General features: G+C 34.3%; 1 protein-coding gene across 1 annotated transcript in view; it reads left to right on the plus strand.

Moving 5' to 3' along the window:
• The window catches only part of Znf638 (zinc finger protein 638), a 129,246-nt gene that overhangs the window by 79,689 nt on the left and 21,820 nt on the right, over positions 1-27,737 (plus strand). Inside the window, 17 exon segments of the mRNA XM_076939991.1 lie at positions 10,445-10,630; positions 10,674-10,732; positions 12,156-12,427; positions 14,060-14,123; positions 14,202-14,290; positions 15,904-15,937; positions 15,940-15,984; positions 15,987-16,024; positions 18,238-18,290; positions 18,476-18,512; positions 18,515-18,530; positions 19,787-19,837; positions 21,741-21,809; positions 22,568-22,651; positions 23,227-23,295; positions 24,701-24,738; positions 27,015-27,146. Coding sequence (XP_076796106.1) covers positions 10,445-10,630; positions 10,674-10,732; positions 12,156-12,427; positions 14,060-14,123; positions 14,202-14,290; positions 15,904-15,937; positions 15,940-15,984; positions 15,987-16,024; positions 18,238-18,290; positions 18,476-18,512; positions 18,515-18,530; positions 19,787-19,837; positions 21,741-21,809; positions 22,568-22,651; positions 23,227-23,295; positions 24,701-24,738; positions 27,015-27,146 — 1,336 coding nt within the window.

Here is a 27,737-nt window from a genome sequence, read left to right on the forward strand (position 1 = left end):
TTACATATGTGTAGATTTTATTCTTTGTTATTTTTTTCTGCAAATACTTGCCATTTTATTGTCTTGTATTCATTATCAGTTTGTCAGTCAGTGATCTAAAACCTGAATTGGTTGCTTTTGTCTTCAGGTAACTTTAGCAAAAGAAAACCTTCTGGACTAGGAGTGTAGTTCAGGGGTAGAGCCACAGGTTAAAACATACCAAGCCCTGGGTTCAATCAGAAAGCAGCAATTTATCTATAGAAAAATATAAAATGATACTGAATTTTAGTACAGTAGTAGTTTCCTTATTCTACCAAGGGAATAGATGTCATTTGTCCACTCTGAAAAATCTCAGAATAATTTATTAATAGAGTTTGTAATCTGTAAGTAGCTCTGGACAGAGTATTGGATGCTCTTGTTACTGTAAACTGGGCATACCACTAACCTCCCATTTATTTGGAACTGTTAATCAGTCATAATGATTTGAAGGAAAGTATATCTTAAAGAACCTTTGTTTTTATTTTGTGTATTGTAGAAATACCTATTTTTAGTATATTTACTGATACAGTTTTTGTGTGTGACTGCTTGCATTTGGTGCTGGCACAGACAGAAAGAACTGTATAAAATTAATTGTTTTGTAAAGCCAGTTTATACAGCCTCATAAAGGGGAAAAAACACATACCTGATGAAGTTTTTAAAAGTTAGAAACAAATAGTTTGGTGATATTTAACCATTTGTACATGCCACAGGGGGAAATATACTTATTATTTCTACATTGATTTTCAGATTTGTAATGGTCAGTCCAGCATTTACAACCGGTAGATTAGCTAGCAATTCGTGATGAAAAAAGAAAAACTAAATATACTCTTAGTATCAGAAGAATTTTATAGCCTAGTTAGATAAGACTGAGAGTGATAGTTTCAGTTGTACTAAGTTTGCCTGGAACAGAATGATCTGGAAGATAGGTCTTTATGGGATAGTTTGAAGATAGTTTTGAATGATGACAAGGATTAAATATGCCTATTTAAAGAGGAAGGAAGTGGCATTCCGGATGGGAAACAGCAGCATCAGAGAGGCAAAAGGTTTTTAGAAGAGAAGCCTTTTGGTAGGACACAGTGAAGAACATACTAGAAATATGCAAGGCCTTGAAAAGCTGTTGTCAATTTAGATTTCAGGTGAAGACATTGGGAGCTAATTAAATTTTTTGGTATGTGAAGTGACATATTGAAAGTATTTCAGGGAGAATTCAATGTAGAGAATAGGAAGAAGGGAGATGAGATAGACCACTTAAACTGGAAGCTTCCCTAGATATCAGTCTAAGGTGGAGGAAGCTTGCATTAGTAAGAATAAATTTTTGAGAGCAGAGAAAAATCATTTAGTCATTAAAAACCACCTCTTTAGATTCGGAGATGGCTCAATGGTTAAAAGCACTTGTCACACAAGTGTGATGATCTGAGTTCAAATCCTCAGGATCCATGTCAAAATCCAACAGTATGAACATTTGCAGCAATCTTAGCACTCATATTGGGAGATGGTAGATAGAGATCAGAAAAATCTTCAGAAGCTTGCAGGCCAGCTAGCCTGGTATATGCAATGACAAAACAACAGAGACCTTGTCTCAAGGTGGAAGGTGAGGACTGACCTCTAAGGTTGTCTTCTGACTTCCATAAGTTTGCCATAGCTTGTCTTGTATCTGTGAGTTAACATACATTGTACATATATTGCATATGCTTTGCTCAGTCTTTAAAATCAGCATAACAGGTTGGGGCTCATTTAATAAAGGATTCCTCATGGATTGATGGACAATGTTAGAATGTGAATGTGGATTTAGATGTACCAGTTGCCTCTTGTTTCATGATTATTTTTATTGCCTTGTGTATGTTATTTGTGACATTAGAAATATGTAGCCAGTAATTGTGAATTTCTAATTTCAGGCTTTTTCCTACCAAGGAATCCTACAATATCTTTGCTTTTCTATCTTGAGTCTTTCAAACTATAGCCTGATACGTAATTTGAAAATGCAAAATAGAATGTAGAATGTGTTTTTCTCCAAACTGGGGTCAAGTTTTAAAGGAATTTGCTTTGATTTCTTATGCCCTTCTGGTTGACATACTTGATTCAAGAAATCCTCCCAATTTATCTACTTATTTATATTTTTGTGTGTTTGTCAGTGTGGCACGTGCGTCCATAGTGGGTCGGTGGAGGTTCAAAATATTGTGAGAGTCCTTCATCATGTGGTCCAGGTTGGGATTGAACTCTGGCAACATTGGAAACAAAGTTTTTTTTTTGAAGCTAGTTAGAGGAGGATAAAGAGCAAGCTTTGATAGGAGTCAGTGTTTTCAGTTTATAGTTTGATTCAGAGTCAGCCCAAGTCTAAAGTTCTGGGACCATCCTTGCTTCTCAGGTAATTATTTTTTCTATAGAAGCAGTGCTACTTTTTGAACAGATATCTGGGTACTGTCATCATGAAGCCTAGAAATGGGTTGCATAGTTCATTTACTGAGCTTTTGGGTTATCAAGAAGGATGCCTTTTGAAAGTCAATTTGTGCATGTGTGAATTGAATTAGAGAAAGCAGGGCAGTGACCACCTTCAGCTTACTTACCTAGGTATCACAACAGAAGCATATTTGTTATTATCATTTCTTTGTATGTGTTTCAAATCGAAGCTGAAAATCAGATTTGGGGTGTAATTCTGGATTTAAAAAATGGGCAACTATTCAAATAACATATTTTGGTGTAAATAAATCATGCCTACCTGCCAAGTGTGTCTGTTTGGTAAAAACGATACCTCATTTATATCAAAGACATGGGTTGGGCACTGTATGGACTCCTTATTGCTGGTTTCTTTTAGCTTTCTGTGTGTAGCGCTAAGTAAGGGGGGTGTAGCAGACATTTTGTTTCACAGTGTACAATTAATCTAGGAAGTTTAATAAAATCCTTTAGTTTGCCAAAACTTATATACACTGTGTTGGAAGTAGCTTGACTTTGAGGTAGTTCTTGCCAAGGTAGAATTCAGAATTAAAGTCAACTGTACTTGTGGAGGCTTGTTTTTAGGAATGATATAAATTAAAATTAAAGTGTTTTTGAAGTGAAACAAGCAGGGTTTTTTTTTTTTTTTTTGTCCTTTTTCTTTTTTTCCCTTTCCAATTGCTGGAGGAACAATAAAACCTGAGTAATAGACATGATGTTTGAACTAATTAACTAATGTTTCACCCTGGAGACTTATATTAAAAAACTGTATTGCCTTCCCTCCCTTCTCTGCCCTCTCTTTTAATCAAATACATCTTCTAGGAGCTAATTATTGTTTGTAGATTGTATTTAGGACATTTATTTGTAAACAAAGTGTATAAAAAAAGCATTTTTTTGTTAATTATAAAGCTGTATATACGTAATGCATATCATGTCTTTGAAATGGTGTTACTTTCCTTTAAATCTTGAAAATAAGTTAGATTGATCAGTGGCAGGTTTTACTATTTTACTAATCTTTTTCCTATATTATGAGTATTTTGTTTGGGATGTCACTAGCCATGTGTTGGTGGTCAGTGTCATTTGCTTGACCTTAGAGGATGAAGCCATTGGACTGCTTGATAGAATTTGGTGTTTTTTTGAAATGTTTTTATTTTTGAGGTGTTATTTTTTTTAATTTATGCTTTTCTTCAAGTCTATATATAATATATATACATTCAAAATGAATGTTTTGATTCTTGATTCAAGAAAATATATACTAAATATTTTTTAAATGAGATCAACAGGGTATGGGGTTAAATGTATTTGTTTGAAGGACTTTAACTTTTGTCTGTGTAATTCTGTTATATCTAAATGCTATTTAGGATTAGATTTGTAAATTTCTCAAATATTTCTTGTCATTTAAAAAAGCCTGATTCATTTGTCAGCTTGAGGATTGTTTTAATTTCAGCCTTCTCATTTTTTACAACAGGACTGATTCAGCATCAGAATACTTCCACCATATTGAGAGCTGTCGGCAGTTACGTCAACAGTAAACCATTTTCTTCCCTTTTTTTTTTTACAGGCGTGATAAGGTGTTAAACACTTTTAAAGCTAATGGTTATTTTAAAACAGTACTTAGAGAAGTATGTTTAGCTTCCAAAAGGAGAGTGTCATGTGATCTTTCACGACTCTTTCCTAACTTAATCCCCAGTAGATAATTATAGATTTTATTATTGATTTTCTTTGTCTTGTTTGCCTTTCCTAGAATGATTGAGAACAGATACCATTCTTTTCCATTATCTTGGGCCAGTTTTCAAAGGTTACATAATTAAAAACTAACTCAGACCATATGCCAATATTTAATTTCCAGTATAAAGATTTTCTCTGCTTAGGACCTGTTTTTAGAATGAAACTTAATAGAATCTGATCACTTTTTTAAGTGAGGTATTTGGGAGGGTTTTCCTGATCATCAAAGACATGGAATTTATAATCTTTAGTTAAATTGTTTTTTTCTCTAACATCATTAAATAGTTGTAGTCACTGGCCTGATATTCTCTTGGGTTTTGAGATTATTCAGGATTCTTCAAGTAAAAATTCATAAACCTAACTCAAAATACAGTACTCTTTTGAAAAAAATTTAGATTGTTTACTTAATTTTATGTGTATGAGTGTTTTGTCTGCATGTATGTTTATGCCACCACAAGCATTTCTGGTTACTTCAGAGGTCCAAGAATGTCAAATCTGCCTGAAACTGAAGTTGTGGATGGTCTTGAGCCACTATGTAGATGCTGACACCTGAACCCAAATCATCTGTAAGATAAACAAGTACCCTTAACTCTAGTTAGCTCTCTTGCATCCACAGTTATTCTTAGAGGAAGAGAATTAGTTCATTTGACTGGGAAGTTGCAAAGAGTAGCTCTAGTTTCAAGAACAGCTGAATTTTAAGTCAAACAAAAATAAGTGTAAAGAGTATTTCCATTTCTTGGCCTTGCTCTGGTCTTAAGAAAACACATCTGCATAGTAGATAATTCCTGTAGCTTTGGACTTCAGTGAACTATAGAGCTGGTATTTTCAGGAACTGTTCTGTGGTTTGGTTAGATTTTTTTTTTTTTTTTTTTTTTTTTTTTTTTGTAAATTAGGGTCTCATTGTAGTCTAGAGCGGCCTTGAATTCTCCTGTTCTTTCTGCCTCAGCATCTTAAATTCTGGCATTATATGCCCCATTTCCTGTTTTTTCCTTGTTTTTCTTTTTTCCTAGTAACTTGTTTAAGACCCATTGTTTTTGTCTATACTGGTTTTATAGTGGCATGTACCCACTATTCCTGCTATTGAGAGTAAGAGAACCCCTACATGAATCATATAGACTTAAGAGTAGAGGCTTGAAGCCTGTTGGTGGGGTGGCTCATGCCTTTAATCACAGCACAGGCAGTTGGATCTTTGAGTTCAAACTTACCACAGAGGGAATTCCAGGACAGAAACCCTGTCTCAACCCTCTCCAACAACCCCTCTCCCCAACCCTCCCCCCCCCCCCCCAAAAAAAGAAAGAAAGAAAGTAGCATAGTGGCTGGGGTTGGTCCCCTCCATAGGTAAATGTAAAAAAGTAATTTATTGCTAGAATTGAATGTGCCTTGCTACCACTATACACTGTAAACAGAGAATTCCTGCTAAGGAGTGAGTTAGTTGCTGAAGTAGTTATTAATGCTAGTACCATGATCTAGTTACATAAATTTACAAGAACAAATAGCATGTGCGTGCATCTAATTTTGTTTAATTTTCCCATCTCTCCTCCCCATGTATATCCCCCCCCTTTAAAGTGTTTTGTGTAGAGAGCTTTCCCCTTGTGCACATAGGACCTTGATTTTCAAGAGCCTTCCTCTTTTAATGCTTTATCCCACTCTACCTTATTTGGGGTTGTGTTCTCCTGTGATGTCTTTTCATGGTTTCTCCACTGCTGCAAGTATTTACCAAGTTAAATAAATTGTCATCTTCATTGTTCTCCTAAGCTGCATTCTGCATTGAGCTTCATTATGTGTATACTATATGTAGTTTTACATTGATACATACTTAGTGTCTTTAGTCTTTAAGGCTTATGTTTTCTTCCTCTGGTTTTTTTTTTTTTTTTTAAGCTTTTCTGGATTATATAGAATAAGATTAGCTGGTTAACCGGAGGGGGAAAAAAGACATTGTACCATAATTTTATTATGAAACATACATATACTGATCATTGCTGGATATACTGAATGTTTTATAATATATGGTTGACTTAATATTATTATTATCAATAATACATAAACATGATTATTGCTGATTTCATCCAAATGGGAGGAAATGGAGGCACAGGGAGTCAGTTTTCCTACTATTATACATCATATATTTAATACAATTAGTTCATATAGCTCATTGTCCTTTGTTCTTTCTTTTTCTCTTTAGTTTTTTGTTTGTTTGTTTTTTGTTGTTTGTTTGTTTATTTGTTTTTTGAGACAGGGGTTTCTCTGTGTAGCCCTGGCTGTCCTCGAATCACTCTGTAGACCAGGCTGGCCTCGAACTCAGAATCCACCTGCCTCTGTCTCCCAAGTGCTGGGATTAAAAAGGCGTGCACCACCACTGCCTAGCTCTCTTTTAGTATTTTAATATGAAAAGATTTCAAGTCACAGAGAAGTTGGTATAAAATGCTATGTTAATTCTTTTCATAGTTAACATTTAGATAGTTCATTTATTCAAATTTAACATTTGTCTTCTGAGAATAAGGAAGATTTTTTTCATAGCTACACACACCATATTAAGAATATTAACACTATTCCACAGTACCTTTTAATATACAAGCCTGATTCAGAGCCTTCCAACTAGAAGTCCTTTTATAACTGTTATTGACAGCACCCATCTGTGTCCCCATTCCAGGATTCTCCCAAAATTCATGTATTACAATCTCTTAATATGGAAAGACTTTCCTCTTTCCTTCCTTCACTGGTGCTCTCACACTTTTGACCCTTTTTAAAAAATGTGTGGAGATTGCCTTTTGGATGCCGCATATTCTCTACTTTTGAGTTGTTCATTAATAAGTTTAGGTTGAATGTTTTTGTCACAAATATTTCCTAGGTGATACATATACCTAGCTTGTTAGTCATCTTTCACTAGTTTGGTTGGTTGGTTGGTTGGGATGAGGCTTAAATCTATTGCTGGCTTCTTTCTAGGGATGTGGGAAAACAGATATGCAACTTACTTTGTTTTTGAATGGTGGGCAGGTAAGGGAAAAGGAAATTCAGAGTGTTGTTGGGTTAGCTTTTAAACAACATCTGAAGCATACAGAAACAGCCAACAAGAAACCGCTTTACCCGTTCCAAGGATTTTGACTTCATTTACTTTTCTGAAAGATAATTGTTGATCATTTGCTACTTACTTTTTAAAATGCAAGCTTTATAACCTGATTCCAGGGCCCTTCCTAATTTCTTTTTTTTTAAGGCAGTGGTTTTCAACCTGTAGGCTGAAAACATTGGAAAACACAGATATTTGCATAAACTCATAACAGTAGCAAAATTGCAGTTGTGACAATAAGAATTTTATGGTTGGGGTCACCACAACATGAGAAATTGTATTAAAGGGTCGCAGCATTAGGAAGATTGAAAAATTGCCATTTTAAAGGAACCTTTATTGTCTGTTATTTCTATGCTACAGCAACCAGTGCCTGCAGTAGGACCATATGGGATTTGCCTCCAAGTTCTTCTTTGTTCTACCCTGTGAGCATTAACCAAGTCCATGCTGCTCTAATATACCCTCCCCTCTCTTCTTTTCTTCCTTTTGTTCTTTCCTTCATTCTTTCATTTGAGACAGGTTCTTTCTATATAGCCCTGGTTGGTCTGGAACTTACTTATGTAAACTAGATGGTCTTGAACCCATAGAGATAGTATCTGCCTCTCCTTCTCCAATGCCAAGATCAAGTTTTTTAAAGGGCTTCCTAAAATGCCATCTTTTCTTTCAGTTCCTCTTTCTTAGATATATTTTCCAAGTGCTGCTGGATATATTAAAGAGTTTGATATAATAACTGTGTTCTGTGTGTTTCAAGAGCAAGTACGAAAATGGTATGTCCCATGGAGTTTGTTTTTAAGTTATGTACATGAATATGTGTTAGTACGTGGGTATGTGCATATGAATATAGTGCTTTGGGGCCAGAAACATCTGATCCTCCTGAAACGAGATATGGGTGCAAGAGAATGCATTTTAACCATACCAAGCCTTATTTTCAGCCTTCCTCTATCTACAGTTTTATAAAATGGGTGAGATACTTTTTTTTCTTTCTTGTCTCTCTCCACTTTCTCCACTTTCTCTCTCTCTCTCTCTCTCTTACTCTTCTCTCTCTATCTCTCTCTCTCTCCATCTCTGTGTGTGTGTGTGTGTGGGTGGGGGGCTTCTATTGTGTCATAATTTTGTTAGGGCTTGGCTGGCTCATGAGCCCATTCCTCTGGTGTGATGACCACAACATAAATTTTTCGTGACTATGTCATATTAATTTTGGCTACTGTTATGAATTGTTAATGTAAATTCTGATATATGACCCTATAAAAGGGTTATTTGACCGCCTAAAGGGGTCATGAAAAGGTTCCCACAGGTTGGAAAGGCAGATGTATACGAAGATTTGAAACCCTCATCTCTTGTTTCTTCTACCGTCGTACATGCCTGGGGAAACCAGGTATGCACCACTGCCTATCTCTGTCTTCGCTACTTCTGTTTACTGCGCTATACTAATATTTTGTACCATGAAACACTTTTGTTTATACTATTTATTTGACTCAAAAAACAATTGAGGTCTTTGTAAATGTTTTTTCTGATGTATCTATTAATCATATATACATTTATTTATAATGTATTAGATTATAAAAATATTACCCTCAAAAATATTTTCTATTTCAACTCTTAGCATCATATATAAACTTAAGTTTGAACAGTTTTGATACATTTTCAGTAAAGATTAATTGAATCTAATTATTGGTTTTGAACTGTATTTTTCAAATAGATACCCTGTATTTTGGAGATCCTGAGATCCCTCCCATCCCGACAGTAATATTTTTAATAGTATTATTAGCAATTCATTTCCATTTAAAAGTAAACAGTAATTTTTAAAAAGGTTTTTTTTGAATTGTCCTGTTTTTATCACGTTTTGGTTTTTTTTTTTGTTTGGTTTGGTTTGGTTTTGTTTTTGTTTTTGTTTTTTGTTTTTTTTTTGTAACTAAGTCTGGCTGGCTAGCCTGGAACTCTGTATATAAACAGGTTGGTCTTGAACTCAGAGAGATTCATCTGCTTCTCCCTCTCAAATGCTGGATTAAAGACTACACCACTACACTTCACTATTGTATTATTTTAAACAGTTGGAAAATTCAAAAGTTGATCTTTTTTATTCCGTTTAAAATGTGCATCTCATTCTATGGGTTTCCTTTCTCTAGTTTTAATATTTTGTTCTGATCCTATTACCATTTTTTGGGGGTGAAGCTTTAATTGTAAACACCTGAATGCTCATAGTTGTCTTATTTAGTTCTGAGTTGTGGGGGAGGGTCTATATAGATTGTTCAAAAGTCAGTGACATAATGTTGAATCATAGTCTCTCATGGAAAACTTGTTGAAAACAGTTTATATAATAATTCTTATTTCTTTATCAGAACTTAAATAGTTACAGAGAAAAATCTAAGAAGATTAAGATACTCTAAATTAGAAGGAAAAGGTTCTAAGTAAACTGAAGGTTTATTCATGTTTGGATTGCTTTTTTCTGTGCTCATACAGTGGATATGTTCCTTCCTTCCTTCCTTCCTTCCTTCCTTCCTTCCTTCCTTCCTTCCATTCATTCTCTGTGTGTGTTCATGTATGCCTGTGTATATATGTGCCCATGTGCCTTGTGCTGTGGATTGCTCAGAGGACAACTTTTCAGAGTGGTTTTCTCTTGTAACCTTAAGGGGTCTGATGATCACACATAGGTTTATCAGGTTTAATTGCAAGTCACCTCTATACACCCAGCTGTTTGCCCGCCCAATAGATTTTGTGTTAAAAAAACTACTATTGAGCCAGGCATGGTGTTGACACCTATTAATCCCACATTTAGGAGACTGAGATTGAGGATTGTTACAAGTTCAGAGTTAGCCTGGGCTACAATAGTGATAGCTTTTTCTCTAAAACCAGAACCAATATAATGAAAGCTGTGAGACATTGACCAATGGTTAAGAGCACTTACTACTCTATAGAGGACACGGTGTTCAGTTTCTAGCATCTACATGGGATGGACCTTATACAATGTATAATTTCAGCTCTGAAGATCTGATACTTCCTTGGGAACCCTGGTCACACACTTAGGCTTACACACAGCTTTATAATGGTATACACACTTACAAATAATAAAAATAGTGTTTTGTTTTAAAATTACTTAGTTCAAATTTACATTAAATTGCTGAGTCTTGTTTTTGTTTCTACTCTGTAGAAATGAAAGCCAATAGGAAATAAAATGAAACTCCAAGAAACGTTCTCATTCTCCCAGTCCCAGACTTCTAGGAGATCAAGCTCATGTCACAGAGTCCTTCGATCTCGAAGTCCAGTTCGTTATATCTATAGACCAAGGAGTCGAAGTCCAAGAATTTGTCACCGCTTCATTTCTAAATATAGATCCAGATCTAGATCCCGTTCCCGATCCCGATCCAGATCCAGATCCAGATCCAGATCCAGGTCCAGGTCCCGTTCTCCATATCGTAGTCCGAATCTCGTTAGAAGAAAGTCCGAAGTCCTATCGTTCAGTTAGCCCAGAAAGGACATCCAGACGATCAGTGAGATCAGGTACACCGATAACCCTAATGCCATCATTTTGGTTGTGAGTTATTGGAAATGACTGTTAAATTTTTATTAAATTTTAAAGTTGCTGTATGAAATTGGAATCAAACTTGAGAATCTGTTATTCTTGTAACTTTGGCTAGATATTATGGAAAGTTTAGTTTATCGGCATCTGTTTTGAAAAAGGACTGAAGATAAGCTGAGTGGTACACATCGTAATTTCCCAGGAAATTGGGAGGCTGAGGTAGACGATTGAGAGTTATGCTCAGTTACATAAAATAAACTTGAGGCCAACTTCATATTTGAATAATTATCTCCTAATTATTTAATAATGATTTTGTGACTTCTAAAAGTAAGCTCATATACTAAAATAACATATTCATACATACATACATACATACGTAGCCTATAATGAAATAAATTATTATTATTATTATTATTATTATTATTATTATTATTATTATTATTATTCATGTTAAGGTAGTGCCTTGCACATGTTTTTAACTGTATTTAGTATATTTAAAGAAATTGAATGGAAATGGAAATACTAAAATTGTAAGCTGACTAATTGCAGTATTGTCCAAGAACCTAAGTCCCTAATAGGGGCTTTCAGGTTTTTTTCAGAGTTCTGTAAGGTCTTTTTTCCTTTTCCAAACAAATCTGTGTTTGAGTTGATTTTCCTTATATTTGAACCAAAATGTACATATAGCTTACATAGTGGATTGATACGAGCAGAGGTTAAAAAAAAAAGTTACCTTTCAAGTCCGTGTTAACTTGTTTGGGAAGATGTGGAATGATACTAATATCTCATTATTTGGCTAGTTAGTTAATTTTCATAAAAAATATTAATAGAGAATTTTATTAAATGATCCAGCAGTTTTAAAATTCTATCTTAACTTCTGATGTGTTAAATAAATAAATATAAGAAGCAATAAGCTCTGGATCCTGAGATTGTTAAGAGTCCCCAATCCAAATTTTGAGGACCGTTGACATAAGGAAATATCACTGAATGAACAAAGGATCTACTGCATATGAAGTTGGAAGAATGAGATGTGTAGACTGAGAGCTGTGTGTTTGTGTGTGCCTTGTGCATGCTTACATGTATGTGTGAGCTGCCTATCAAGCTTGAGAATGGCTCTGTAATCTTACTCATGTTACTCTTAGTGTTTTGAAATGGTCTTTTAAGTTTTTAAAAAAATTTCTAGATTGTATGGTTTTGTGAACACTGTCTTGTAAAATAATCTCTCATTAAATATGTGCTTAATAAATGCTTGAAATAAATAATGATATACTCTGGAGTAAAATTAATTACCCTTCCCCCCCAAAAAAAAACCCAGTAAACAGCAGGGCTGTGTTGTTATAAAAATGCTACATGTCATTTAGTTCTTTTTAATTTGTACATATGCATATATGTATTTTTTCTAACCAGATAGAAGAAAGGCGTTAGAAAATGGAGGACAGCGCTCTGTCCATGGAGCAACGTTACTAAACAGAGACTACTGAACAGTTGATAAAGGACTCTCACCAGCACAAAAGCCTAAAGTTGCCAGTGGAACAAAGCCGTCAGCGAAATCTATAAGCTCTGTACAAAGTGACTCACATTTAGGGAGGGCATTCTGCTCACAAACTAAGAATCTTGAAGATGACACTTTACACCGAAGGTAAACAGGTGTTTGGTAAGGTGCTTTGTTCCAGCGAAAGGTCAGTAATTCTTTTGTGGATTAGTTCAAGTGTATCTGTATCTTTTAACTATGACAAATAGAACATAAAATTGGGTCTTTGGAGTCATATTTTCTATCAATTCGAAATCAATATTTTTTAAATTACTTAGATGTGAGACAGTCTTTTCCTTATGAATAATGAAAGTCCTAATAATTCACTCTTAAAGCTTAAAAATGCCAGATGGTTAGTGTTTGATGTGCCCAAAAACATTGTAGTCAGGTAGTGCATGTTCCTGTGGTGTAGTTAGGCAGGTTAAGGCAGGAGGCTTCTTACAGACACTATCTCAGCACAACACTTATGCTGTGATATATTGATATTGATTGAAGATTTGGGTACCATCAGGAGCTGTGTTGTGGCAGGAGAATTTACACAACAGTGTTAATGACTCTTAATTTTTATCACTAGAATTGCAAGAATTGATGCCAGTGCAATGGTGCACATGCCTTTAATCCCAGTCACTTGGGAGGCAGAGACAGGCGGATTTCTGAGTTCCAGACAGCCAGGGCTACACAGAGAACTCTGTCTAAAAAACACAAAACAAACAAAACAAACAAAAGAACTGCAAGAATTGATAATTTTTCTGTCTATGTTTTCTGTGTATAGTGTTTGGTTTTTAACTGCTGATTTACTGATTTGATTATAACCTACTTGTTACTATGCTGGCATACTTGTTATATTTGTTGAATTTTAAACTGTTAAATGCATCTAAATTGTCACTTGTATAATTCTCATAGGCCTAATATTTTATAATACGTACTTTTGAAATTGTCTAAAACACTGAAGACTTTCGACAATTTATTCTGTGTTCCAAAAGTTATATTTTGGTAACCTTAAACAATATGAATTACAATAAGTTTGAAGATTATTAGGACTATTGAATAAAAAAAATTTTAATTAATCGATAAGATTTTGTTTCAGGATTTCTGTTGATAGAATTTTCAAAGGTTTTCCTTATTTAGTTGATTTTTGGTAAACTTCTATTATGTTATAGCCAGATTCCTTCTATTGATTGTTTTTAGATCAGGCTGCCCTGGAACTCACAAAATCTACCTGCCTCTGATGCTGAATTAAAAGCATGTGCTACTATGCCTGATTTTTTGTTTGTTTCTTTTTGTTGTTGTTTTTTTTTGGCTTTTTAAAAGAAACATGGAACAGTCAACACCTTTAGTATATGAATTATAGATGATTTATTTACCTTGCTGAGCTTTGATCTTCCTCAGAAAGATTCAGCTTCTGTCCTCTATGCTAAGAGCTATCTGCTGTACCAAACTCAGGCCCAGTTTTAGGGCAGTGCAAGCAAGCAGCTTACCTGCAATTTTTTTGAAAGACAGTGTCTTGCTATAAAGCACAGGTTGGTCTTAAACGTTAATAATCCTCTTAGCTCATTCTGCCAGTGTGGGGATTAGCATGTGTACCTGGCATGTATGGTCCTTAAATGTTCTGTTACCATCCCTTTGAATTACAGGAATGGAGAATGAACAAAGATGTACTATCTATAAAGAGATCCATAAAAGTACTAAGTTGAGTCATGGAAATTATATGTGAGTTATGATTATTGTACCTTATGGTTTATGGTGCTTTCTTTTTTAATTTTCTTTCATTTCAAATCAGCCACGGAAGGATCAGTCTTTGAGTTCCAACTCATTCTTAATCAGCCATGAAGGATCAGTCTTTGGTTCCAACTCAATTCTTAATCGCCACAGAAGGATCAGTCTTTGAGTTCCAACTCATTCTTCTTGTATCTGAACTTCAGAGGATGGCTTTACTGAAGAAGATATTATAAAGCATTTCAGCCATTTGGGACAATTTAGTGATGTCCTCCTTGTTCCTTGTAGAAATGAGGTGAGTCATCTAGGCACTTGTGAAAATTCATTCAAACTTGTTTCTTTTTGTTGGGTTATTGTTGTATCCTAGCTGCTTGTGCTATCTGTGTCATGGTTAACTATTCCGAGGATTTGTATTGACAAGAAGAGCTCTCCGGAATGAACAATATTCCAAGAATTGACATATGTTAGGAATAAAGTGCCAGATATAAATATTTAAGGCTTCATGGCTGGTCATTAGGCTCACAGTTATTTTGCCATTGTGTTATAGAAGTGAGGTATGATATGTAAAAATAGAGAGCATTGCTATTTTTTTTCCAAAAATAGATGAAATAAAAGTGAAAGTTAGAAATAAATGATTTATTTTTGTTCTGTTTGGTATTGTTTACATGTATGTTATGTTCATGATAAACTTTGTGAATTATGGACCAACCCTAGACTAAGCATGATAGACTAATTGTGAGTAAGGCAAAGGGAAGACATTGGTAGATACCTTAAAGCAAAAGACCTAAACATTTTGAGGTTGGGATTTAGCTCATGATAAGTGCTTGCTAGGTTCTGGGTTTGGCCCTAAGCTCAAACAATAATAATCAATTACTCATGTATATCAGGCCTAATGTGCCACTTATGCTCATGCTGCAATTTTAATTAAATATGTGGGCCACAAAAGAAAAAAGAGAAAAGACATTATAAGACAGAGGCTTGCTCAGAAGATGAAGGATTCGCGTGAAGATGAGGATTAAGATACTGGTGATCGATTTTAGATGTAATACTTCTAGATCAAAACTGATCTAGTTTCACTAGATAAAATTTTGACCAACCCAAAATATATTTTGCAGGGTTTTATGGAAACTAAAGTCTATTAACTTATTCACATTTCTTAATTTAGATGTATATTGGTTTATTAGCCTATGTCTAATGTGTAGACCACATACCTGCCTGGTGCTGCAGCAACCATGAGAGTTCTGGTATTGAACCAGATCCTCTGAAAAGTACCCAGTGCTTTGAGCTACTATACCGATCTCTCCAACTCGCTTGCTCATTTCTTACACACATAAAAAAGTACTATTTGCTCAATATGGATGATATTCAGTAGAAATAAATAACATTTGTTCGGTAGTTACAAACCTCGGTGAAACAATATGTATCTGTTCTTTAAAAAAAAAAAAAAAAAAAAAACCTTGTTCTATAACAAAACAAAACCCAGACTCAAGTACATTTAGAACCAGATATTGGCTCTCCTCCAATTATGTCTTCCTACTCCAGGAACCTGTAATGGACTCTACCTCATTGCTAATGACACAGAACTTGTCAAGTTAAAGTATGTATTGTACGAAAACATCCTTAAGATCATTTTATAGGTTAGCAAAACAAAAAGACAAGCACCAGTTCTTGAGATAACTTTGTGCTTTATGTTCCACAGAGAGGCATTAAGTTCATTTAAAATGGGCAGAACCATAAGCCTAGTTAAGGTGGCACACAGGAGGTGGGGACAGGGAGTCAGAATTTGAAGGACAGTCTTGACTACAAAACATTCAGGCCAGCCTAGGCTGAGACTATCTCAAAAAGAATGAATATAAATAAAAAGGATCTTTTTAACACATTTTTTATTCACACACAAATTTATTTTAGGCTTACTTGGAAATGGAGTTTAGAAAAGCAGTTACTTCATCATGAAGTACATTGAAACAATGCCTCTTGTGATAAAAGGAAAAGTGTGAAAGTATGTGTGCCAGGAAAGAAAAAGCCACAGGTAATTGAATTTAGATGTTTTTGTTACTTTTAACTTTTTAAATGTATGGGATACATGTAGAAAAATACATAAATCTTAGTCCAAAAGATTAAAACCTTTTTATCTGTCAACATATGTACCACCACAACTAGTATAATGTTAAGTGATGAACAACACACTAAGGCATAGTACCAGAGTAACAGACCTCTGAAACTGCTATCTGGATTGCAAAGTAGAGAGAATATAGAAGTCCCCATAACTACTTTGCTCCAATTCTTAAACTTTCTCTCTGCCTACAGGTAATTCTTTGTTATGAAACCATAATTATGCTTACAAATTTTAAAACTTTACATCCACATGTTCACTGTAGCCTTTTGTTTCTTTAGACATACCAATATTTGAGTTTAGTTTTTTCTAGACCATTTCCTATGTTGTAAATGTCACAGGTAGTATCTATACAATTATTTAAAAATTATTCAGTAAGTTTTGCTTTGGTTATATGTTTGATAATTTACCTTTTTATTTCTTATAGAATGCCTTCTTTAGAGATTCATTAATACATATTCCTCAATCACTCATAATTTAAATCTTAATCATAAGTAATTGAAACTTTCCTCATTCTTTTGTGACTTTTGTGTTGAGTGATTATAATGATTATCTCGACAGTTCCTGATAGATATTTGAATTATTTTCTTTTTTTCTCATTTCTAAAAGCAGGACTTTAGTTAACTCTTATGACTTTTATTGGCCACCCTTTTGTTTTTATGATTGTGTACACCAGAACATTTGTCGGGTGAAGGATATATAGGTGTATTACCTATAGAGTAGCTGCAATCATTTGCACCCTTGTGATTCATGAGACCTGGAACACTTGTAGCATCATCATATCTCTTCAATTTACAAATCTAGTGGTGTAAATATGCTGTATTATTTTAAACATAATATTATAAGTTATCTATGTTAAAACTCCTGTATTTGAATTGCTTAGTTTTTCCATTTTCTGTTGGTAGTGGTATTGATTTGAGGGAACTCACCTATGTAGCCCAGACTGACTTCAATTCCATCCCTCTGCTTCAGCTTCCTGTGTAACATAGGCATGAAACTCACATGCAGCTTCTATGGTAATTTTATCTTCATATGAAATTCATTTATATGTGTTTACAGAACGTAATGTTATACCTTGGTAGAACTGTTGTTGCTTGTCTCCTTTGAAGCTTGCATGGCACCCTTTAGTACCGTTTACAATAGGATTTCTTTCTTTCTTTTTTTTTTTTTAAATGTACGTGAGTACACTGTCACTGTCTTCAGACACACCAGAAGAGGGCATCAGGTCTCATACAATGGTGTGGTGAGCCCATGTGGTTTCTGGGATTGAGCTCAGTACATCTGGAAGAGCAGATGATGCTTTTAACCACTGAGCCATTTCTGCAGCCCTACAGATAGGATTCATTATGTAGATCTCATGAGTTCCAGTGTAGACCAGACTGGCCTTCAAGTCACAGAATCGGCCTTCCTTTGCTTCTTGCCTCCTGGAGGTGCTGAGATTAAAGGCATGCACCACTCTCCAAAAGCCATTTTGCTTTTTATTCAAGTAATTCTTATTTTGCTCATATATGGTCTAAGAGTATATGTTGGTAGTCAGTATATGCCAAGAAACCATGAGATACTTCTTTGAATTGAAAGGATAGTGTGATGTTTTGAGAGACCACACCATGTAACTATAATCACAGTACTTATGTTTTTTTTTTTTTTTTTTTTACTATCATATGTCTTAATTTAAACATTTCCTAATTTAAACATTCAGTTGTAATAGTATGTGTAGGGAAAAACTATATACCTCGGTTTCATACTGGTACAGTTTCATCTCCTAGAGATCTTTGAGACATACCAACATATATAGGTAGAAGTACTAGACTGGTAATTCTTGAAATATGATGAAAAATTTTAAGAGTACAGTGACAAGTTTAATCTCATTTTATGCTGTTGAAAGATGTGGGACATATGGAAAGGGAGGAGCATAATCAGAGCCCATCTGACACTGTTGTAGTGACTAAAACATAGATCACAAATTTAAAGGAAATATAAATAGAAAAGGGTAAAAAGCATTTATACTTCAGATTAGTAAGATTTGGGAATGTTTTCGGTGTTTGAACTCTGCATTTTTCTATATTGTCTAAACTGCCTGTTTAAGTTGGAAAAAGCTAATTTTCTTTGTAATTATATTTCTTTCTAAGAACAAAGAAGTGAAGAAGAAACCTTCAGATTTTAAAAAATCATCTGCTTTAAAGTAAGTGAATTCATATTTTCATATGAAAAATTAATGTATCCACGTTAAATGTAATTTTTAAAACTATATAAACACCACAATTATACAATTTTACATGAATTTAAATATTCATAAACACTTCAGTTTTAGACATTTATAGAGCTTAGAGCCAGTTTTTAGTGTTTAATTTTTTTTTTTTTTAATAGAAAAGAGACAGATGCTTCAAAAGGCAGTGAAAACTGTCCACTTCAGCCTCTTCTGGTAAGTTGTAATCTTTGTGTCTAGAGGTCAGTGGACATTCTCATATCAGTCCTTGCTTTTCACTTGTTTTGAGGCAGAATCTCTTATTGTTCACTGTGTGTGTGTGTTTTCAGAGTAGCTGACCCTTAAGCTTCTCAAGATTCTTTGTGTCTGTCTACCAGTTTGCCTTAGGCATGTTGGGATTACAGATTAATGCTATTGCATTTAACTTTACATGGACCCTGGGATCTGAACTCAGGTCCTTATGTTTGTAAAGACAAACACTTTATCCACTAAGCCAACTCCCTAGACTATAACTTTTAAAACTCACTCAAATGAATGTATTTTGTCAGTTTATTAGAAACTTGTTGTAAAATGGTGTTAAGAAAATGTTTTACTGAGCCTTTAATATTGGTGTCCCAAACACTGTTTCTTTGTTGTTGTTTGTTTTCTCTTATTTTGAGACAGGATCTTTCTACATAGCCTTGGCTATCCTAGAACTCACTTTGTAGACCAGGTTGACCTCAAGCTCACAGAGATTCCTCCTTCCTCTGCCTCTATGGTGCTGAGATTATAGGTGTAAGCCACTACATTTGCCTTACAAGGGACTTTTAAACATAAAATTTATATACCTCTTCATAATTAAAGAAAAAGTGCATCACAGAGTTCTACTCAGAGTGAAAGTTGGTATCATTTTGCTATCAGGATGGGCTGATGACAATACTTTGCTAGTGTGGAAATAGAGGTCACTCAACTCAATTAATATAATGAGATTATAATTATACTATTTGTTCAGCCTTTCTGAGGCATAGTTTAATATTACTAAATTTTACTAAATAAACTAAGAAAAAAATTGAGATGTTTCCTTTTTATGCATGTGTGAATACATACACATGTGCATGTTTGTGGACTCTTGACAGCCTCAGACTTTAAGTCTCAAGGTGACTTTGAGTTCACCAGTTAGCCCAGTCCTCAATGATGGGATTATAAGGGTATGCTGCCATACAGAGTTTTTATATGATTGTTTTTTGGAATTTAACTCAAATCCTCATGTTTACATGAACAAGTACATTAACTGAGACACCCCCCCAGACACTAAAAGTGTGCATTTAGACTTGTCAAGTCCATATCTAAGAATTTTTAAAGTAATATCTCCTAAGACAAAAGGGATTGGAGGCTGCAGTGCTCTTTAAAAATTATTCTAAGGTTAGCTCTTACCTAAATCTGAATGTTATTTTTAGTGTATTATAGAAATATATTTTTCTTCATTATTTTAGCCAAATCTGGACAAATAAAATTATCTACAGTCAAGGTGAACAAATCTGCAGGTATGTTGGTTTTATATCCCCATTTGTTTCTTGTAATGCTGGGATTGAATGCACAACTTTGTTCTAGGCAGATGCCTCTACTATTGAACTACACTGCATGTCCTGATGGTTTATTTTTATTAGGATTTTAGTTACTAAATTGCTAAAGAATTATATAGGCATGTATTTCATGAGATAAATGTATTTCATGTATTAAATATATGTATTAATTAATAATATATAATTAATATGTAAATTAATAATATGTATAATTAATCTTTGAGAATTACAGTCACTTAGTTGTCAGAATGAGATTTAATACAGAATGCTCTGAGATAAATAACTAGAGAAGCATTTCTGGGAATGAATATCATAGTTTTTTTCCTTCCTCTTTTATTCATGACTTATTTTATATAGTTGTCCAGATAATGCACATAAAAATTTTTGTAAGCTATAGTTCTTTTTTTGTTGTTGTTTGTTTGAAACCACATTCCATATATCTCCAGTGGGCCCTGAACTTGCCATGTAGTCAGGGTTTTTCTTGAATCCTGATCCTCCTGCTTCAACCTCCTGAGTGCTAGAATTACAGGTGTGTACCACCATGCCTGGCTTACTATAGTGGGTTTTAAGTAACAACTAAATTTCTTTCACTTTACCCTGGTGTATTCCATTGTTCTCCTTTCGTTCCTATTTTTGCTAAATACAGATTATATTAGAGATATTCAGGATAAAGAGTAGTATATTAAATTGTCTTCTTTGTGTTAAAAAGGGAAATGCCATTTTAACTGCCAGATTTGGAGTTTTTATATAGACTTAAGGTGGTCTTCTGAAATGGTCATAAGGTTTTAGGAAACTTTTTGAAATTTCTTTTACTTAAACAATTTTATTTAAAGTTTATGGAAGTCACAAATGGAGATCACTAAACTGGGAACTAAAGCTGGTAGCCATCCATTAACTGCTGGGAATACATGCTGGCTAGGCATTATTTCCTTAAATTTCTAATATCCTCATCTAAGTGGTAAAGTGACTTGTCCATAATAATAACAGGTATACATAAAGAAATCTCTTAACAGGCTTACTGAGGTTCAGTTTATTCAGAATAGCAAACTTGTAAATTGCTAACAATTGACTAGTTAAGTGTTGAACTCTTTAAGGATTGGTACATAATTTCTCAATTATGGACAGGGATACATTCATACATTCCAAGACATACAATAAATGTCTGATAGTGAAAAATTCCAAATAGACCTCTTATTAGTTAATATGCTGCAGTATTAACTAATATATATTTTATATGTACATATATTCATATATATATATATTTAAATATACATATACACTTGTAATTAAGATTTTGAGACAGGGTCTTACTGGGTATCCCAGGATGGCTTGGAACTCCTAAGTCGACCAGGCTGGTCTCAAACTCAAGAGATTATCCTGCCTCTGGCCTGTTGAGTGTTGGGATTAAAGGGGTGTGCCACACCTGGCTATGATAAACTTTTAATTTGTAAATTAGGCACAGTGAAAGATAATGAGTTATGTGAACAGTCTTTATGTGACCTTCATGTGTTTTTAAATGCATTTCATGAACTGTGATCCAGAGACTCATACTTTGAGAGCCTTTGTATAATTACTTTTGGAACCAGTGAACACATGATACTGCTTTGTGTCCTCACCTGTTGTATTTTAGCTTTTAATTGATTCATACATTCAGAGAGATACTTAATTTAAGTCCTACTTTCTAATAACCAATACTCCTCTCCTAAAGAAATTATTATAGCTAGATCTCCCAAAATATGCTACCATTTTATGTTTTGAATAAAACATTGTTATTCTTACTGTTTTTTTAAATGAGGTTCTTCGGAGATAGATACTAGTTTTGTATGAAGTAAAAACAGTTTTGACTATAGCTTTTGTGATTTAGGGAAATCAGCGGGTTCTGTAAAATCTGTGGTTACGGTAGCTGCGAAAGGTAAAGCTTCTATCAAAACAGGTAAGACAACTGAGGGAGAGAGGCTTATTAAATTTATCTTATGAATTTAAAGAGTACATTATTGAAAGCAAGTTTAGAACTCATACAATACTTTCTAGTATCTGATAACATATTGAAGAATTTAGTAGAGTCTTTAGTAATTAAAATTTACAGTATAGGGTTTTTATTTGTTGGTACTATGTTTAACAAAAAAAATTCTGTACCAATTATATATATATATATTATGGTTATACACTATATATGGAAGTATATAACTATATGGTCCGATAGTAATATGTTCATAGGTTTCTCTGTCATTGTCCCCTTTAAATGGTTTAATCTTCCCTCTTTTGCTTTTGTTGTAACTGTTCTTTCATACTCCCTTCCATGGCTTAAACAGTTCATTTGATGCTTGTTACTTTAAAACAGATTACTTTTCCCTGATAAAACACTTTTAAACATAAATGTTGTACATTGACATTAGCATGGTCCTATTAATAGTATCTTTTCTAATAGTTTAGTATCAAGAAACTTTTGTAGATATTTCAAAATATATACTGTATTTCACATGAGAATTAACCTTGGGACTAATTTAAGACCATTGGGAAAAAATGTTTCAACTTAAATTTGCTTTTAATATTACTTATAAAAATTTGAACATAAATATGTAATAAATTGCTTTCAGATAAGGTTGAGCTATTTCTGATACATTAATATGAAGTATACAAAATGAGTAGGCTCTTAATCTTAGAGTAATGGTTTAATTCTACTTTTAAAAGCAAAATCTGGAAAGAAGTCTCTAGAAGCTAAAAAGTCTGGGAATATCAAAAACAAAGACTCCAATAAACCTGTGACTGTACCAGGTAACCATGTGCTATCACTCAGTGGTTTATTTTTTTGGATTCTCTTGGTTTATATTCAAGATATATTTCAAAAAAAATTTTTTTTTAATTCCTAAAGGAAGACCTGGAAGATGACTCAGTTATTAAAAAGTTGTTGAGTATGCAAGCATGAAAGCCTGTATTTGGCTCCCAGCAACCCACATAAAAGCCAGGCATAGCACACACCTGTAATCCCAGTGCTGGGTTGGGGTGGGGACAGTCAACACAGGCAAATCTTGGAGTTCATTAGCCAGCCAGCTTCGCTGATCCATTTCTAGGTTCAGTGAGACCCTATCTCAAAAAATTAAGGTTTGAGAGCAGTGGAGGTAGACATTTGATGTTGACCTCTGACTTTCATATATATGACACACATCCACATTCATGTTTGCACACATAGAACCACATAGCCTCAAAGGGATTATTTTGTTTTTCAAAGAGGTTTTATTAGCATGAGAAGACCTGAAGTGATAAAATTACTAGCTTAGATTCCAGTTCAGATTCATTAATTCAATTATATTAGTGTTTTCTTGAAAATTAAAGTAGTCTGTTTTGTGCAGCAAACTCTGAAATCAAGGCTAGTACAGAAGACAAACCCACTGGAAAGAGTGCTGAAGAAAGTACTTCAGGTAGGCCAGTAGAAATTTTATTTTGTGCTTTACATTTAAAACTGAAAGAAAGTAATTTTAAGAAAAGAGATATGCGTGTATATTTCTATAAGTGCTGATTTTATAGTACTAAGTAAAATCCTAGAGTTCAGTTTATACTCTTGTCACTGTATCATTCTGAAGGTTTACTCTCTGTGAGGAATATCCAAGATTTAGTTAGTGCTGCTTTGTGCGTCCTTCTTTCTTCCACTCTTTTTTCATCCTTCCAATCTCTAACACTAGATAAGAGAGAAAAAAGGATGGAAAGAAAAGGAAAGATTCCTGAATAAAGTCAGGGGTTGGAAAGGCGTTGATGTCCTTAGACTACTTCCTGGTAATTTAGGGGTGTCAAGTTTCTTTGGGCAAGGTTGAACTTCTCATCTTCATTGTTGGGATATTCAGTTCTTCTTGTTTCTTTTTTGAGCATGACAGCTTAAAAAACCTCAGACAACAACCAACCAACAATCCACCCTGCTTCTTGATACTCTAGCATTTATAAACCCTTTAAAAAGTCCCCAGAATTCCAAACATCACACAGTCAGCTGCTGTGGACAGTCTGAAATAGCCCCAAATTCCACACCTGGGATTAAAATGAAAACATATTATTACTGAGATTAAAATGTAAAACATTCTTACATTTCTGTGTGTGAGCATGTTTGTGTGTTTAAAAAAAACCAAAATTCCTAAATTCACTACAATGTTTTTAAAAGTTGGTGTCACAACTTTTAAAACAAGTCCCCCTAAACTCAACTGAGCAAAGCTCATATGGAGTCAGACTGAAACAGAAAGCACATGGCCTGCATGAATGTGCACCATTGTCCTCTGAGTATACATTGTGATTTTCAGTTTATTGTTTTTATGGGACTCCTGAGTGTGTGAATTAGTATACTGGTTCTTGTGCCTTTTCTTGGGCCCCTTTTCTCTCTTATTTGCCTTGTCCAAATTTGGATGTAATATTTTTGTTTTATATATTTTATCTTGTTAACATTTTGTTATTATCTCTTAGAAACCTGTTGTTTTCTAATGAGAGACCAAAGGGAGTGAATCTGGATTGGGGGGTGGGGGGGATGTGGGGAGCAACTGAAAGGAGTAGAGGGAGAGGAAACTAATGGGGATATATTGTATGAGAAAAGAATAATTTTTCAAAAAAAAGGGCACATTTGATGTTCCTTTTATTCTTCTGTCCTACTGCTTCTTAGCCATTTATCAGTTATATATGTATAACTGATAAATATATATAATATAATGATATATTATACATATTATATCTATATATTCAGATAACTTATTTAATTTGTTATGAAATAAGGAAGAACCTTGAAGATTGTGTGAACTTTTAAAAATTTTGTTTTCATTCGGTTTTTTTTTTTTCTTTTTTGATATTAAGGTACTTTGGAGACCACAGAAAATGAACCAGTGAGCAAGGTCAGTTTTTTGTATTTATTTACATATAATTCTTTGAGCAACTGTGTAGGGGTTAAATTTAGAAAACGGGTCCCGATCTAGCTTGTTCCTGGGCAGCCACCATGTTCCTGCTGCTCCTCAGCTCTGACCCTGGCTCCAGGTAGCTAGATGTGCAGGCCCTGGCATCCACAAAGCTCGGCTGAACCCCAGACAATATCTGCCATCCTTGCAGTACCTGGTAGAAACGAGACTCTTAAAGCTTAATGATTATCTAAAGGATTTATATATTTAGCAATGCTCAATCAATAAGATGCCTACACAATTAGAGTTGTTACCCAACATCTAACCTTTTGATAGAAGTTGCTACCCAGGACAGCTTTCGACCCATCCGCGGTTCTCCATGGCTGATAGCCTCCTTCTTCACCTCCCCTTCCTCTATTTCTTCCCTCCCCTTCCTCTTTTTCTCTCCTCATTTTCCTCTCTTTCTTTCCCGGCTCCATCTCTTCTTCTGGTGCTTGATCATGAAGCTCCACTGGGAATACAATGTAGCAGAATAAGTATCCTGCTACACAGATGTATTCACTTTTTGGCAGGGAAAAAATTCTTAGTCATTTTCAACTCTTTAGATATGGTGTTGGTTTAAAAACCTTGAATAAATGTGTGTTTATGAAGGTTACTCTCTTCTGAGAGCATGTTAAGGCAAAATTGGTTTGGAATAGATAACAACTTCTTGGAACTAAAAAATCTAGAACCTGTATACATTGGAATTTTGTTTTCTTCCATTAGGTGATTTTTGTTTGAGACAACCTTTCTTTGTATCCCAGACTGAACTTGAACATGTTATGTTGCAAGGCATAACCTTGAACTTTCATTTCCTGCTTCAACTTATTTAGTGTGGGTATTACTGGAGTGTGTTACCACACCCAGATTATTCATTGATGGGGATAAAACCCAGGACTTTCTACATGCTTTATAAGTACTTCATTAACTGAGCTAGTTTCTAATAATCCTTTGTGAAATTTGATTTTTTTTCTAGCCTTAAAATGTGAGATATGAATATTTTGAACTCCACGGCTTATTGTTTGTATTGCAATTTTTTTTTAGAGAAAAAAGTGACTCATTTATTTGAAGGACATACATTTTACTTTTATTTTCTTAAGAGTATGTTAAAATCTAGATTCATCTAGATTTTATTGGTCAGAATTTGAGGTTGCGCATATGCTATACCCAAATTCATTTTTGTTTAATAATCTACTGAGTAAAAAATTACTGAATAGGCCAGCCTGGTCTACAGAGTCAGTTCCAGGACAGCCAGGGCTAAACAGAGACACCCTGTCTCGAAAAACCAAAAACCAAAAAAAAAAAAAAGAAAAGAAAAGAAAAGAAAGAAAATAAAATTACTGAATAGTATGATAGTATGTCTTACTTTAAGGAAATTATTTAATTGGGTCAATGTAGTGCAGCATTCCTGTGAAGCTCTTTAGAAGGAGTCACTTATAAACAAACATGAAAGGCTGGTTGTTAGTCATTTGTTTTTTGAAGCTCTGACTCTTTGCAGGTTTTTTGTTGTTGTTGTTTCTTTCTACCCCCTACAGTCAAAATATACCAAGTTTACCATAGAGGCTCTGGAATTTTCACAGTATCTACAAAAGGAAAAGCTAGCATAATGAGAAAATCAATTTAGAGAATAAATAGATCTGGAACAAAATAAAGCCACGAAGTACTTACTTGTTGGTAAAAGGCTCTTAAAGGGAATAGGTGAACTTAAAAAATACTGCCTAAGAGAGATTGTTGTTCAGGAAGATGAGAAGACACTGGTTTGGATGTTAGATGTACATATGGGACTGTAAGGCTCAGCATATATTAAGGAAGGAGCTGTAGATAGGAGGATAAGAACTTCTATTTGAAAATAATAAGCCAAAAGGAGACTGGTGACCTGGATTAGATGAGAGATGGTATGACTGTAATTAGTCTATGTAATTAAAAATAGCAAATTTGCAAATTCTAAGGGTATCCAAGTTACTGGTCTGTTGCTGTGACTGAGACACTATGACCAAGTCAACTTACAAAAGAAAGTATTTAACTGGGGGCTTGCAGTTAACTCCTCCAATAGGGTCACATCCACTCCCAACAAGGCCACACCTCCTAATCCTTCTCAAACAGTTCTAACTGTGGATCAAACATTCAAATGTATAAACCTTACATTTGAGATCCCATCAGTCTCCTTATGGTTTTGGCTTTTCCTCCAGTAGTAAATGCAAAGTAAATACTAATCACTTTCTTAATTTGTTTTGAAGGAAACGGAAGAAATGAGTGTAGTTTTTATTTCTAATTTGCCTAATAAAGGATATTCTACAGAAGAAATTTATAACTTAGCAAAACCATTTGGTGCTTTGAAGGATATTTTGGTTTTATCATCTCATAAAAAGGTAAGAATTTATGATAACTTATAAGCATATTTTTATAACACTAAAGTTAAAAATTACTAAAGGTTTTAGGGATCATCTCAAAATTAACCTCTTTTAAGCTAGAGATTTTTTTTAAAAAAAATACCTTCTTATTATGTTATTTTGTTTTGTGTTTTTGAAGCAGGGTTTTACTTGGGCTGGCTATAAATTTATGATCCTCCTATCCCAGCCTGGCTTCATAATCAATCTCAATCTCTCTCTCCCTCCACTCCTCTCTCCTATCTCTCTCAGGGGGGGAGATAGAGTGTTGGGATTGAATTTAGGGCTAGGTACATGCTTTACTCCTAAGCTACATTGCTAGCCTAACTAAAGGATTTTTAAAATGAAAAACACAAGTATCTTCTATTTCAGTAATATCCTAGTTAAGTATAATTGGTTTTGGTTTTGTTTGTTTTGCTTTTTGTTTTTAATGATTTATTTATTTGGGAAGCTGGGGTGATGACTTTGCAATTAAGTCTATTAGCTTCTCTTCCAGAGGACCCAGGTTTGATACCTATCATTTATAAGGTAGCTCACAACAGCCTATAACTATAGTCCTAGTGAATCTGATGC

Source organism: Arvicanthis niloticus, chromosome 9 (assembly GCF_011762505.2).
Source record: "Arvicanthis niloticus isolate mArvNil1 chromosome 9, mArvNil1.pat.X, whole genome shotgun sequence".
In the NCBI taxonomy this organism is placed as follows: domain Eukaryota; kingdom Metazoa; phylum Chordata; class Mammalia; order Rodentia; family Muridae; genus Arvicanthis; species Arvicanthis niloticus.